Below are 14511 nucleotides of genomic sequence, written 5' to 3'. Positions count from 1 at the left end.
ATATGTCTCATCGTAGTCAATTTCAGGGCGTTTTGTGAGAAGCCTTGCGCCATAAGGCTAGATTACCATATCTTTTTCTCAACACGCTTTCTAACGAAGACCCATTAGTCAATAGGTTTTATGTTAGGAGGTGTTGGCATCACTAGCTCGAAAACCTTCCTCTTCGTTAGAGAATTCATCTTAACTTGGATCGCATCTTTCCATTTAGGCCAAATTTCTCTACATTGATATTCATTCATCAACGGAGCATGGTTCAATATCATCAGACTCAACAAACGCATGCGCAATGAAATGCGCAACTACATCATCAATTATGATGGAGTTTCTATCCCACGTCTCATGTATACTAGTGTAATTTTTAAAGAGCTCTATATTCTCAGGAATAGGTTCTGACGTTTAGGTGTCCCCCATCGATAACCATAATCCGAAAGATTCTCATGAGACGGATTTTGAGTGTCGATGATCCAAGGATTGAGTTTTGCCAAAGTATCCTTCGAACCCACAGGCCACCCACGCATCCTAGCTGGGGCCATGGCCTGTAACGCCAGAGTGCCACTCTCTTTGGCTTTGGCGCCATGCCTACCTCCGTGTAAGGTGGCGCTACGTCCTCTCGTAGGGACGTCCATCCTTGCAGGCATCTTTGCAGCATATTTGTGTGATCTCGTCACTTTAATGGGGATCGAGATGAAACATAGTGAGGACAGGCCATGACAATTCCTGTCGTTCCTGCTGAACATTCGTATTCTTATCTTCCCCTAACGACTGGAAGACTGATCAAAGTGACATCCGCAAATAGCGGTAAGGAGATCGCCTAGCAAGGGCATTAAGTGGCGGACGATTGTTGGAATCTCAAATCCAACGTAGTTGCCCATTCGTCTGTAAGGACCTATCATAGAGCGCTGTGGTGGCGCAATTGGCACATAAATGACACACTCAAATATGCGTAAGTACGATACTTGTACCTAGAGGTGGCAAACGGGCCACTAAGCATGAGCACGGCACGGGCCCGGCCTAAGCCCGTTAGTGGCTCGGAACGACCCGAGCACGTTAGAATAACGGGTCGGGCTGGGCTGAAGAATATTGGCCCATTGGCCCGGCCCGGCCCGAGCCCGTAATGGGCCCGGCACGGCCCGAGCACGACATATTGTGGGCAGGCCCGTTACAAACACAAAATTTCATTTTGTTTTTAAAAATATTAAAAAACTACAATGATGAGATTTGAATATGAGCCCCTCTTTATTTAAAATCTCATGACAATTCCACCAATTAATGCTTTCTTTTATATTGTCAAAATAATGAAACAAAACATTATATCCTTGTTTTGACATAAGTATTTTTTCTAAATATTAAATATATGTTTATTAATAAAGACTAATCTCATAATAATACAACTATAGAATGAAGGAAATAATAATAGATACTAAATCTTCATTATATTAATAAAGATTAATCTCACAATAATATACTAAAAACAATATATTTTGAGTTTTTTTTTTCTTTCTTTCTTATAGTGGAATATAAAAAATTATTAGAAATCTAATCTTAAAAAGCTAAGATTAAGAAAAACGTTGTAGAACTTAATTTATTTTAATTTTCTAAATAGTTAAATAAAATTAATTTTTATTTGTTCAAATTAAGATTTTAAAATCGTGCTTTATAGTGGGTACGCACTAGCACGGCCCGTTATTGACCCGACACGAGCACGGCCAGGCACGATATGGGCTCAGGCCATGGGCCGGACCGGGCTTAATGTTTAAGTGTACATACATGTACATTTGCAAGCATAATTAGCTCTAATGGGCTACGCTCATTGTACCGCCAAAGGTACTAATTCCAACCAAAGGAATGACATGCGGACACACCGCCAGGCGGGCTACATCCTCAGCGTCGGAACACCTCCAGATTTTGCCCCGACGCGCCGCCACGCGCCGCGCCAAGATGGCATCAGAAGCTTCTGAAACTGGGAACTGAAGCATATCAGTCCCACATCGAAAACAAAGAGAAGATCAACCTCTTCCTCACCTATAAAAGGTCCTCTCCTCTCTCCTCATTAATTACGCATTCAATACTTACCTACTGTTACTTTGTCAACATAAATACATTGACTAACTTAGGCATCGGAGAGTTGAAGACCGCCCAACGCGGTCTCCCTCTGACGCCCTTTGTATTTTACTTGACAGGTAGCGGAGGATTTGAGAGCACCACAAGTATCGATCCGCTCACCGGATCAGCGTTAACAAAGGTTCAGCTACCGCCAGACTTTTAGACATTAACATTAAGTAAATGGGCCGGCACGATAATAAATCGGCTGGCCCAAGCATGGCACGAAGCACGACTAGGCCCGCTTAAAATGGGCCAGGCCGGCCCGTTTGCCACCTCTACTTGTACCCAGTCACTAGCTGTAATGTAGAGGTAGATTGAGTGGCAGTGGGTCGTAGACGAATTAGCATCGCTGCATGAGATATTGCATCACCCCAAGCAGATATAAGGACATTGGTGCACATTACCAATGTCCTGACTACCATTGTAGTCGTTTCCGCGAGACCATTTGGGTGTGTAAATGGGAATATGATGTCCAACATCAGTCCCATTACAATAACCATCGCAAGTCTTCGATGTAAACTCTCTAGCATAGTCAAATCCAATTGACTGAATAGGATGATTCAGGGAGTGAGCCCGTTGTCATATGATATGTGCTAGGAGTGTAGCATAAGCAGCATTACAAGTGGACAATGGCACAACATGTGACCAGCGTGTTTGCGTGTCAACCAACATCATGAGATATTTAAATGTCCGCAAGTTGGTTGAATCAGTCCATAGAATCCCCATGGATTCTATGTAAGAATAGAATAAGTATTTTCATATCTTTTGCATAGGACGGTCTCAGTCCTAATTTCCCTAAGGAACGGGCTTTGTAAAACGAGCAAGAGGCCATAGAATCAACCAATGAGGATTTTGGTTGGGCCTAAGCGTCTGAAACGCTATTTGAAACAAAGTTGGTGATTGCAACATCACCTGGGGCGTTATCACCATGATGTACGCTATCCATGGCGTCATGGATAAGGACTATGCCAGCCCTAGGCTGGTGGTGGACGGTGGCGGCTCCGACGACGGTCACACTTAGTCCAGGAATCAACTTTTGATTCATGCTTCGTTTCGCTTGAAAGAAAGGATATCTATGTGAAGTCTTTAGTAGACGGATCATCATATCATGACCAGGATGACCTATCCTATCGTGACAAAGCCAATATGTGTCTAAATCCAAGAGATCTTCTCTCATGACTTTATTGGATTTAATAGCTCGAATAGTGACATAGAGTCCACTAGAGAGAAACATAAACTTCTCTAAGATGTGCCTTTGTTCGCAATCATTAAAGGTATTGCAAATGAACTCATGTTCATTCTCTACATGCGTTTTCGCATGGAATCCATTGGCAATTCATAGGTGCGATTTTCCCTAGGAGCGTAGAGAGTTTTTTGTGACAGTAATTAAGGTGTCATTCGGCAGGGGGAACTTGGGTTATTCCATGTCCTTGAATTAATACTGATGACCCAGCCATCGTAGTCACAAAGTAATATGCTCATAATCAAAATGGAGTCATAATGAAAAGAACTTGAAATTTGATTCATGAGCCAACAGAGTTACATCATTGTCTCTTTGATAAAAAAAAATCTAATCCAAAATGCTAGCTAATGCAAAACAATGGTAGTCGTCTAACTTCTTTCGATAACTCCAAAATAAATGTGACCAGGTGAGTAGAGCGATGTCGGTGGAGCAAGGCTCGCTTAAGTACCACTAATCTCATAACCTTCCTAGACATCACACTTACTTTGGGTGAGCCTACTTTGAAGAAAGACTAAACCATTGGCATCTACTACAAAAATATATGGCAATTGCCTATTACATCTCTTGGAAAATAAAAAGACTTAATCAAAATCGCCAGTCTCTGGATCTTGGCCTTTGAAGTCTTCAACCCTTAGAGCGAGATCGTCATCTTGATCTTCTTGCTCCATGTAATTTGCTTCCCTTACTTCACGATACGTCTTGTACGCGTTAGCAACATTCTGGGGTGCATTACATGCTTTAGCCCAATGTCCGGACGCTCCACACCGAAGACAAGCATCATCATGGTCAGGCTCCCTTGATTGAGTCGCGCCTAGAGCGCGTTGGGGACGGCTGTGATCCTTGGTGGCGCCACCACCATAGCCGGAGGCTCTGCCTCTCTCTCTCTTCACACATTGACCTCTACGGTTCCGTGCACACCTGTCTTGGCGGTTTCCTTCCTCTTTGGGGCGAGAATATGGACTAGAACGTCCAGAATAATCATTTTCCTTAGGGTTTCGCTCCTAGAGCCCTCCCTTAGGGGCGCGACTATAATTAGACTCCGGAATTGGCTTTTCTCCCACGGGTCTAGAGTTATAGTTCTTCACAAGTATGTTGTCATGCTTTTCAGCTACGTTCATGGCTCCAATAAGCTCATGAAATCTTGTGATGCGTCCGGCATTGACATCAATCTGATAGTTCTTGGTTATCATCAATGCAGAGACGGAGAAGGTAGAGAGAGTCTTCTCGACCAACATCGTATTAGTGATTTTCTGCCCACAGAATTCCATCAAATACTTGATACGAAGTTCTTCCGAATTGTAGTCAAACAGACTTGAAATCACAGAAGCGGAGGCTATGCCATCTCACTTCTAAATCAGGAAGCAGGGAGTCACGAATGTTGCCAAAACGCTGCTCGAGTTCTACCCATAGTTTTCTTGGGTCTTCCTCATTGAGGTACTCATTCTGGAACGCGTCATTCATGTGCCTTGTCATAAGAATTATGGCTTTAGCTTCATTGGCCTCTCTCGTAGCTCTATTTGCTTCAAAAGCGGCAGCTTGTTGAGGAGTGAGCACGTTCTGACTTGGCTCTTGGATCGTACTTAGGATCCCATCAGCCTTAAGATGCTGGTGCACATCACGGACCCACTTGTGGTATCCAGCGCTTGTTGTCTCTAGTAGAGCGAAGCTCAACTTGTTCAGGTTACTCATCCTGAAAAAACAACAAAAGATTAGGGTTAGTTTCGGAGCGAAAAGGCTACCACGAAAACAATAAAAATTTCTGAGCGTAGTCGCTTCCAAGAAATTAGGAATTTCTGACCGTAGTCGCTTGCAAGAAATTTGATTCCAAGAGGGGTTGGATTAGATCGAAACAATGATGTTTGTGGTCGATCATAAATTCTCTACAAACTCTAAGTTTGAAGATCTCAACAAGCTCCAAGCTTGGAGTGAGCACGAACCCCCACAATTCGGCTTAATTAGGTCTCCCCAATGATGAAGAATGGGGGGTAGAAGAAGGGAGTTTGCAAGTCCCCGAGAAAAAAAAAGAGAAAAACAATAAAAACTTCAAAAACGGAAACTTTTAGTAAAAATTACCTCGAAATAGGTCGTCGGAAAAATATGGCAGGAAAATCGCCTGAGGTGACGTGGCAGTGCCAGAGCTGATGTGGCAGAGCCAGAGCTGACGCGGCTTAGTGGATGACGTGGCAGTGGGCCAGTGACGTCAGCGGCTTAGGCTTCTGGGTTGCTGACTTCTTTTCTTCTCTCAGGGCCGCTGACTTCTTCCTTCTGGGCTTCTCCTTCCTCTTTTTTTTTTTTCTCTTTTCCTTCTGCCGGTTTTTCTGCAGGACGTTCAGTCGGCAGGTTTTTGGAATTTTTCTTCCGATTCCTGGATTCTGGGATTGAAGGGTTGCTGATGGAAAAATTTGGTAGAAATCGGAGGTCCGAAACGTGGTGAACCGGTGTAATATTTGCTGCGGGTGGTTTGAATCTTCCGGTGACCGGTTCGGTAAGTTTCTGGCCGGTTCTGGTGGTTCTGCCGCCAGTTCTGGATTCCTGGGGTCGAGGGCTTCAAGTTGTGTGGCGGAGGCAGAAAAGGTTTCAAGGTTTTGTATTCGGATTTAAGGTTTTAGCTTCTTGAATCAGGGTTTGGCTATTTGTTTCAGGGTTAGGGCTTCGTGCTGATAACGTGTTTAAGGAAAACTGAAATTGGAAGAGAATTGAGTCGTGCTTTCATTGATAATAGGGGTCTCTTTATATAGAGGATTACAAAACATAGAATCAGAGTTGTACAAGGAAAAATAATCGTACAATTAATCGGATATCTATGAATATCTCCGAGAATATCTCTAATTCAAAACCCTATTACAACTAGGTCAAGTAACCTAGTGTTTGGGCCAGACACATATTCTGGATTTACTTGAACTCAACTTTTGTTCTCTAGGGGCATAACTGTCAAAGTACTGAAGCAAATAAAAATTAGATAAAAATTGAAAAGTAGGAAAATACAATCCCCTTTTTGAACAGATAACTATCCATTGTCTGCAATTATCTGCAAGGAGTGGATCATTCAAATAACTACCCATTGTTATATAAATTCCTAATTTTTTTTATTTTTATTTTTATTTTTATAATTTTACTGTTCTTTTTTATATGAGAAAATTTTCTTACATGTGTTTTGCAGACTACATATATATGATAACACATTTGAGTAAAATGATCATAAGCACATAAATATTTATATGGGATGATATGATATTAGTTAGTCGAAAATATATACATACTGTTATAAAATTACTTGCCATATAATTTGCAAATTTACTAAGCCTTTCAAAAAGAAAATGTGTATGAACGAGATATCCAGCAATAGGAGAAGGAAAATGATTGAATAGAGAAACTCTTGAACATTTGAGGATCTCAGATGTGTCAATATCTGATTGACTCGTTATTTCGATGAATCATTTTTTTGAACAAAAGAAGATTATGTAAACAGTTTTTACTCGAAATGTCACTTATCATATTCTATCGTGGAAGACACAATTTTTTCTGAATAATTCGCCATGATAAATTTGATCCATGCATAATATCATGAAAAATGGATAAATATTTTGGCTGCTACTTAGTATCGGCAATATGCTTGAAAAAGTGTCTAAAAATATCAAATTTAGATATTTGTATCCTGTCAAAGTAAGGAACCATGACATATATGTGTGGAAATATTCCGTTTTGAGAAAGTTGAAAAAGGACTATCTCGTTAAAAGATTCTATACATCTACTCTTTCTCAAAGCATTTCTATAGACAACGACCCCGCTTTTTCTTCTTTTTGGATGGTAAATATTTCTTAGAACATGAAGTGTGAATCAAAACCATGTTTGAATTGAAATTGAGATATTAATCCAAGTTCTTCCATTCTGAATCAAATAGATTCATATCTAAAAGGAATTTATTGTCAACCCTTTCAAAACTGAGTATTTGTCGTTCTATTAGAAGTGTTCAAGAAATGTCTGCGATCGAGTTAATAAGCTCTCTACCAATGAATGGAATTAGAACTATGCCTTGAATTTAGTTACAAATTAAATACTTCTTCATTACAGCATAGTTCATTTGTTGCAACTAAAGTCCTGATTACAACGATTATTTATATCGCAGCTCTCTTATGATCTTATATATTGCGCATAATGCAAATACGCACAATCAATGACAAATTGAGCTCCTATTCTACATTTATCAGTCTAAACCATTTCCTCATGTTTAGTATATAAATTTAGAACATATACAAGCAAATCCAGCAAATGCCATTGACTTAACTGCTACAGAGCTTGGCAGCTTCCCCTTGTCCTTCCTTAGGTATAGGGCTTCGTACAATGGTAGGTTAATGACAATCAAAAACCCACATAGAAGAATCTGCAAGCACATTGTCTCATAAAATTCTGCAACGCCAATTGTTCCAGCGATTGCTGCCTGCACAAACCCGGCAAAGCAGTACAAGTTGAGCAATGCTAGTGTTGCCAGTACGGTAAACATTGGAGACGATCCGCCAAATTCCATGATCTCTTTCTTGTACCGTTCGGACACATCTTCATCGGTCACCTTGGCTGTTATTACAAATGCTGAATCTGTGTATCCAAGGTAGTGTACAATGGTGTCGATGAAGGCAAATAGGTATGAGGTTATTCTCTGGTAAAGCCATATACGTTGGTCGTTCCACCAACCTAACGTTGTGCCTCCACACCACATATACTCCAGAAAGCTCCCAATGTTCTTAGCAATTATAACATATGCAAATGGTATGATCCATCGGCTTGAAATCTAATTCCACAAGACACAGCCCATATTATAGAAAGCGGAGAGATATAATTTATATATGCATGTACGTGAAAGCATTCAATCTTAACAAATTAAAGAAGGGAAAAATTCACCAACGGTGTCTGGACACTTAGGGGACTTTCAGAATGATACCTGAACTTACAAAGTTATCAATGTGATACCTGAACTCATTTTTTCGTATCAACGTCGTACCTATGACTAATTTCCGTAACGGCTCCGTGACGGAAATTGGCCGTAGGTATCACATTGATACGAAAAAATGAGTCCAGGTATCACATTGATAACTTTGTAAGTTCAGGTATCATTCTGAAAGTCCCTAAGTGTCCAGACACCGTTGGTGAATTTTTCCCAATTTTGCACGTGCGATGCACGTGAGTCACTTAATGAAGACAAAAGGACCGATTTACCCTCAAATTCTTTCTTTCTTTTTTTTTCTTTTTTTTTCTTTATTCTTCTTTCTTTCTTTCTTTCTTTCTTTCTTTCTTCTTCTTATTTTCTGGTTTCTTCTTCCCCTGATTTGAATCATCAAGATTCAAATCATCTTGCTCGTCCGATTCCCACCGCGGATCGCCGATCAAACACCGCCGCTGCGTCTCAATCCACCTTCATGCACCACAGATGTTTCTGGTTCCCCCAACTTCAAATCCTATAGCAAATTGAAATTGTGCATTGAGGCTTCACCTCTCACTCCAAGTTCATCCCCGCCGCCGTCGCCAATGACTTGACCACAACAACCTCCACCACCGCACAACAACTTCGTCCTCCGCTGCTTCTCGATTGGGTTTGGGGATAAGGACTGCTTCTTCCTCCACCGCTAGCGAAATCATGGAGGCTCAAGGCCACATTCTAAGGGCCACTGGCCGGAAGGACCGCCACAGCAAGGTTTGCACCACCAAAGGCCCCAGGGACCGCAGCATCAGGCTCGTCGCCCACACCGCCATTCAATTCTACGACATGCAGGACCGGCTTGGATACGACCAGCCTAGCAAGGTCGTCGATTGGCTAATCAAGAAAGCCAAGGCCGCAATCAACGAGCTCGACTAGCTGCCACCGTGGAACCCAAACTAAATTTATGTTCATACAACATTTTCTCCGACGATGCCGATATTCGCCGCGCAGGACACGCAGAACGTGAGCCTCAATTTCTCGATGGTGGAGGCTCCGAGTTCTTTGTCTACTAATCGGTGAGGCACAATGGTGGGTAGCAGCGGAGTGGCGAAGCTGGTGAATAAGAACAGCTCGAATTTTCTGCAGGTGAGGATGGTGTGGAGGCCGAAGTTGTTAATCTTTGTCAGCCTAAAATTGCCTCTGATCGAAGTTGGGCTAGAGGCCGAAGTTGTCGGCTAAACCGATGAAGTTGCAGGTGAGGATGGTGTGGAGGTGGTGTTGCATGTCGGGAACGAAGGAGAGGATGGAGGGGTGGGATTAGAGCTGTGATTTGAGAGTGGAGGGCTAGCGGGGTCTGAGTTTCTGATCAATGGTGTATAAAAGGGGATCGGAGGAGAGAACGAGAGTGGTGGTGGTCAAGTCATTGGCGGCGGCGGCGGGGATGAACTCGGAGTGAGCGGTGAAGCCTCAATGCATAATTTCAATTTGCTATAGGATTTGAAGTTGGGGGAACCAGAAACATCTGTGGTGCATGAAGGTGGATTGAGACGCAACGGCGGTGTTTGATCGGCGATCGGCGGTGGGAATCGAACGAGCAAGATGATTTGAATCTTGATGATTCAAATCAGGGGAAGAAGAAACCAGAAAAGAAGAAGAAGAAAGAAAGAAAGAAAGAAGAATAAAGACAAAAAGAAAAGAAAAGAAAGAAAGAATTTGAGGGTAAATCGGTCCTTTTGTTTTCATTAAGTGACTCACGTGCAAAATTGGGAAAAATTCACCAACGGTGTCTGGACACTTAGGGGACTTTCAGAATGATACCTGAACTTACAAAGTTATCAATGTGATACCTGGACTCATTTTTTCGTATCAATGTGATACCTACGGCCAATTTCTGTCACTGAGCCGTTACGGAAATTGGTCATAGGTACAATGTTGATACGAAAATATGAGTCCAGGTATCACATTGATAACTTTGTAAGTTTAGGTATCATTCTAAAAGTCCCCTAAGTGTCCAGACACCGTTGGTGAATTTTTCCCATTAAAGAATAAAGATTCAATATCTTGTGTATCTAAGTCTCGGAAAGCATTCAATCATAACAAATTGTCTCGGACGATCTATGCCTAGTTACTGGGAAAAGACCGGATAAGTCGGATAGTAATTAGAAACATGTAAATTTGTGACAAATTATAATAAGATGAAGGGTTAAATATTGTTTACTCCATGAACTTTTACCCAAAAAACACTTCAGTCCCTGTTCTTCTAATTTCACACTAAACCTCTCAATTTTGGACCAACAGGTCCATTCTGTTACTCTCCGTCCAAAAATTCCTTTAAATCGCTGACATGGCAGTCTTTTGGCCGTAAAATGTCTATTATACCCTCATTTACTCTTTTTTTTTAATTTATTTATTTTTTATTCTTTTATTATTATTTTTTTTTCCTGTTGTTTACCTCTTCTTCCAGCTCTCTCTCTCTAACACAAGTTTACCTCATCACTCCTTCATCTGCTCAATCTTCATCACTTCCTCTTCCCACAAACCCCTCTCCGCCACCCTCAGACCCAATTCCCTCAAATCCCCCAAACCCCTAACCATAACCGCTGAGCTCGCCACCATCCCCATCTTCTCCTTCACCGGCAACAAGGTCGGCGAGACCTTCTTTCTTCTTTCAGTCTCCGTCCGGCGACAATACGGCGGCGCACCGGTGCCGTTCGAATCCTCTCTTCATCGTCAACCTCGTGGTGGCCTTGGGTCTGAAATTGGACGAGTTTCAAGTCATGCACAGCTCTAAGATCTCAGTTTGCTTGATTTGAGTTCTGGGTTTGCTTAATTTGGGATATATTATGTCTATGTAGCTTGATTTGAGTTCTGGGTTTACTTAATTTGCTTCAATTTCATTTAGTTATAGTGTTCTGTGCTAGAATTTTGTCCTTTGCCAAGAATTTATCCGATCAAGGAGGCGAGGAGAAGGGAGATGTGGGTTATGAAGCAGAGGTGAGAGTAGAAGCTTATGAATGAAGAGAGAAGGGAGGTTCCGGAAATCATGAGATACACCATACCCATTGAAGTTGGGGGCATTCGGAGGAGGATAGTGGGGACTAGAGATGTGACAGAGAGAATGAAGAGAATGAAATTCAAGCATGCCAGGAGGAGATTTGGGAAGGAACAAGAGCTCCTAAGATTGGATTTCGGAGGAAGACATTTTCTAGGTTTCGAGTTTGAATTGCTTCAGAATCTGAAATGTGTTTTTGGTTTGAAAGTGAGATGTGTTTTTGATTTGAGTGGTCACGGTTTGATCTTGGTTAGAAATTAAGGTTATTTGATGGAGTCAATTCTAGAATTAGAATTTTTTGTTCGTTGATTTTGGAAGTTTAATTTGAAGTTTAGGGTTTTGAAGGAGAAGGGAAAGGTTGTGGAGGAGACGGAGGGGGTTGTGCTGAGGTTGCTAGAGAAGTGATAGCCGGAAGAAGAAGAAGAGATTAAAAAAAAAAAGAGTAAGGTTAGAATAGACATTTTGGTGTGGAAGAATTGCCACGTCATCAATTTAATGGAGAGTAACGGAATAGACCTATTGGTCCAAAAATTGAGAGTACATGGAGTAAACGTGTGAAATTAGAAAGATAGAGACTGAAATATTTTTTGGTTAAAAGTTTAGGGAGTAAACAGTATTTAACCCTAAGATGAACTATCCCTTCAAAAAAAATAATAAGATGAACTATACCTGAGGAAATAAGGATGTGCCTCTAAGGAGGTAAAGTGAAGGGAGAATCGAGTAAATTAGTGTTGCCCAGCAGTTAGCAGCCCATAAGTTGTAGCGAAGGTATCCAAGTTGATGGCCTAAACTAATCTTTCCATGCCCAAACCATACAGCACTGTACTTTGAAAGCATAATCTGGAGGTTACCTTCGGACCATCTCTTATGCTGCACAAGTATCTGAAGCAATGTGGTTGCATTTAATCCTAAGAAAGCTTTCCTTGTTGGATTGCAATACACTGATTTCCATCCTCGGCATTGGATCGATAACCCCGTTATCACATCTTCAACCGGACACCCATATTTCAAACCCATCTGCAAGTCATAAAGATTTCGACTGAGCTCAAATTTGAGTACGGCTACATTCGTTAAAATTGTAAAGAAATATATTTAGGTAATACTGTATTATTAAAAAAACAAATATTAGGTAATACTGTATCATATATATCGTCAAACTAATCTAGGATCACATAAGCCGTATTTATTTCTAACATGTATGATACACAGGTGATCCACACACTATTTGGGATGCTATAGTAAAATTATAGCTCAAATATTGTCGATATGAGCTTATTTGTGTGGTTGATAGAGAGAAGGATACCTCTTTTCCCCATTGAGTGTTCTCTTCAAATGCACAACTTGCAAGACTCTTTGAAGTTTCTTCCAAGTCATGAATGGCAATTTCTTCTCCTTTTTTACCCTCCCATTTCATTTCACTCCTACAACCCTTGCTGAATATATTGCCACAAAGAACTTCTCTTCTGTGAAAGCATCCACTTCCAATATATAAGGTCCCCCAATAATTATCCAGACCATGGGCTTCCACCTTCAGTATATACCAAAACAATAACTGAAGTCCAAATTATATGATATGTAACATTTAATCGAAAATTAATATTTCCATGAGCACATAATATCTCCATCATGATCATATAAAACTCACCTCGTTAATTACTTTTAATGAAGCGTATAATTCATTCTTAGTAAGGTTGTCGAAATTCTGTGGGAACTGTACGTATGCGATCTCATGGCCTTGTTCTTCATCCATAAAGAAGCAAAGTGCATCCCTTATGGCCATGGAGTTGTTCGAATACATATCACAATCTACATTAAGAAGTAACTTCCCATTGCTAATGCTCGATGATACCCTAATCTGCATAATAAATAGTCATATATATTAATATGTACATATATCTGTGCGAATTGTGCTCGTTTATTTATTTGATTACAGTTAAATTCCTCACCAGTGCATTCATAGCGCCAGCTTTGAAGTTATGGTGGTACTGGGGTCTCTTCTCCCGAGCCAAATACACCAAAGTTGGCAACATACACCCTTCAACATCTCTTGCATTTGGGTTTCTCCATCAACTACTATCTGGCAAACAGTTTAACCAATTTAAACATCTAATAATAGGTAAAAAGTCAATTCTTTGATCAGTTAATTAATTAATTTAGATATCAAAATGACTTACTTGAAGAATGGTATCATGGTCTAGCTTTGATGAATATGAGTTCCACTGAGAAAAACCTTTATGTTTTGATCGTACTTCTTCTGAAATGCGACCTAGCTTCACTGCATTTTCAATTTTATTCTCCATGTTCTCGTATAATTTCTATAAACAATAATTTGATGACAAGGGCAGCTCAATAGTCGGATTTACTAGTTATTTACCACAAGAATGAGGGATGAAATCAAGCCTAAACCTCAGAAACAAGCTAGTGAAAATGATAATGAGGACCACCCAAAATGTTATTATCGCTATACAACCAAATAAATAGTGGCAACACATCCCAACCCATGCCACCATATCATTAATTTCAGTTAAATTCGTACTATAATGAGCCAAAATATCAACAACCATGTTTCCTTTGTAGAAAATTAAATATGAGAAAATCAAAAAGTCATGATGTGAGAAATTGAAGATAAACAATCAAACTAATTCACTTGAAGTTAAAATGAAATATTTTCGGAAATGTGATCATATTCAACTCAGTAACAAGAATTTTAGAATTTTATGATTGTATATATACAATAAGTTATGCTCTGGTAATTGACTCATTAGATTTTATTTTAAGAGAGGAGAATAGTAAGACAATGACTACCTCATTATTTTTCACTCTTGGATATAAATTCAATAATGACAGTTGAATATGACTAAATACCTAAATACGGAATCAACTAGTAGTTTGAGCGAGACTATATGAACAGTTGAAATTAACATTGAATTTCTCATTAACCGCCTTTTCTTTTGTTCGTCGTATCTTTGCGTCTCCTTAAGCCCCTCACAAAGCAAATCAAAAGTAGATACTAAACGATTTTAATAAGATAAAGATATATTACCTTAATGAGAGCCACATCACCAGCTCGATTCTGATTCTGACTTTGATCACCAACCGCATCAGAAGCTGTTGAAACGAAATAAGCAGCCGGCGACCTTGGTTCCACACTGTATTTCTTGCAATGTGGTATCCAGTGCTTAGCAAACTCAGCAGCTTCTA

At 40.4% G+C, this 14511-nt stretch overlaps 1 protein-coding gene across 1 annotated transcript; it reads right to left on the bottom strand.

Moving 5' to 3' along the window:
- Positions 1-7333: 7333 nt before the first annotated feature.
- LOC133730216 (cellulose synthase-like protein E1) lies at positions 7334-13370 on the bottom strand (the record flags this gene model as incomplete). Its single annotated transcript, XM_062157848.1, has 5 exons — positions 7334-8132; positions 11980-12327; positions 12614-12838; positions 12956-13165; positions 13257-13370. Coding segments are annotated over 5 exons (1455 nt in total), but the record flags the coding sequence as incomplete, so codon positions are not given.
- Between the last annotated feature and the right edge of the window lie 1141 nt (positions 13371-14511).

The sequence above is a fragment of the Rosa rugosa genome, chromosome 2, assembly GCF_958449725.1.
Source record: "Rosa rugosa chromosome 2, drRosRugo1.1, whole genome shotgun sequence".
In the NCBI taxonomy this organism is placed as follows: domain Eukaryota; kingdom Viridiplantae; phylum Streptophyta; class Magnoliopsida; order Rosales; family Rosaceae; genus Rosa; species Rosa rugosa.
Note: the sequence above shows the minus strand (reverse complement) of the source record. Positions and strands in the feature narration are given on the sequence as shown.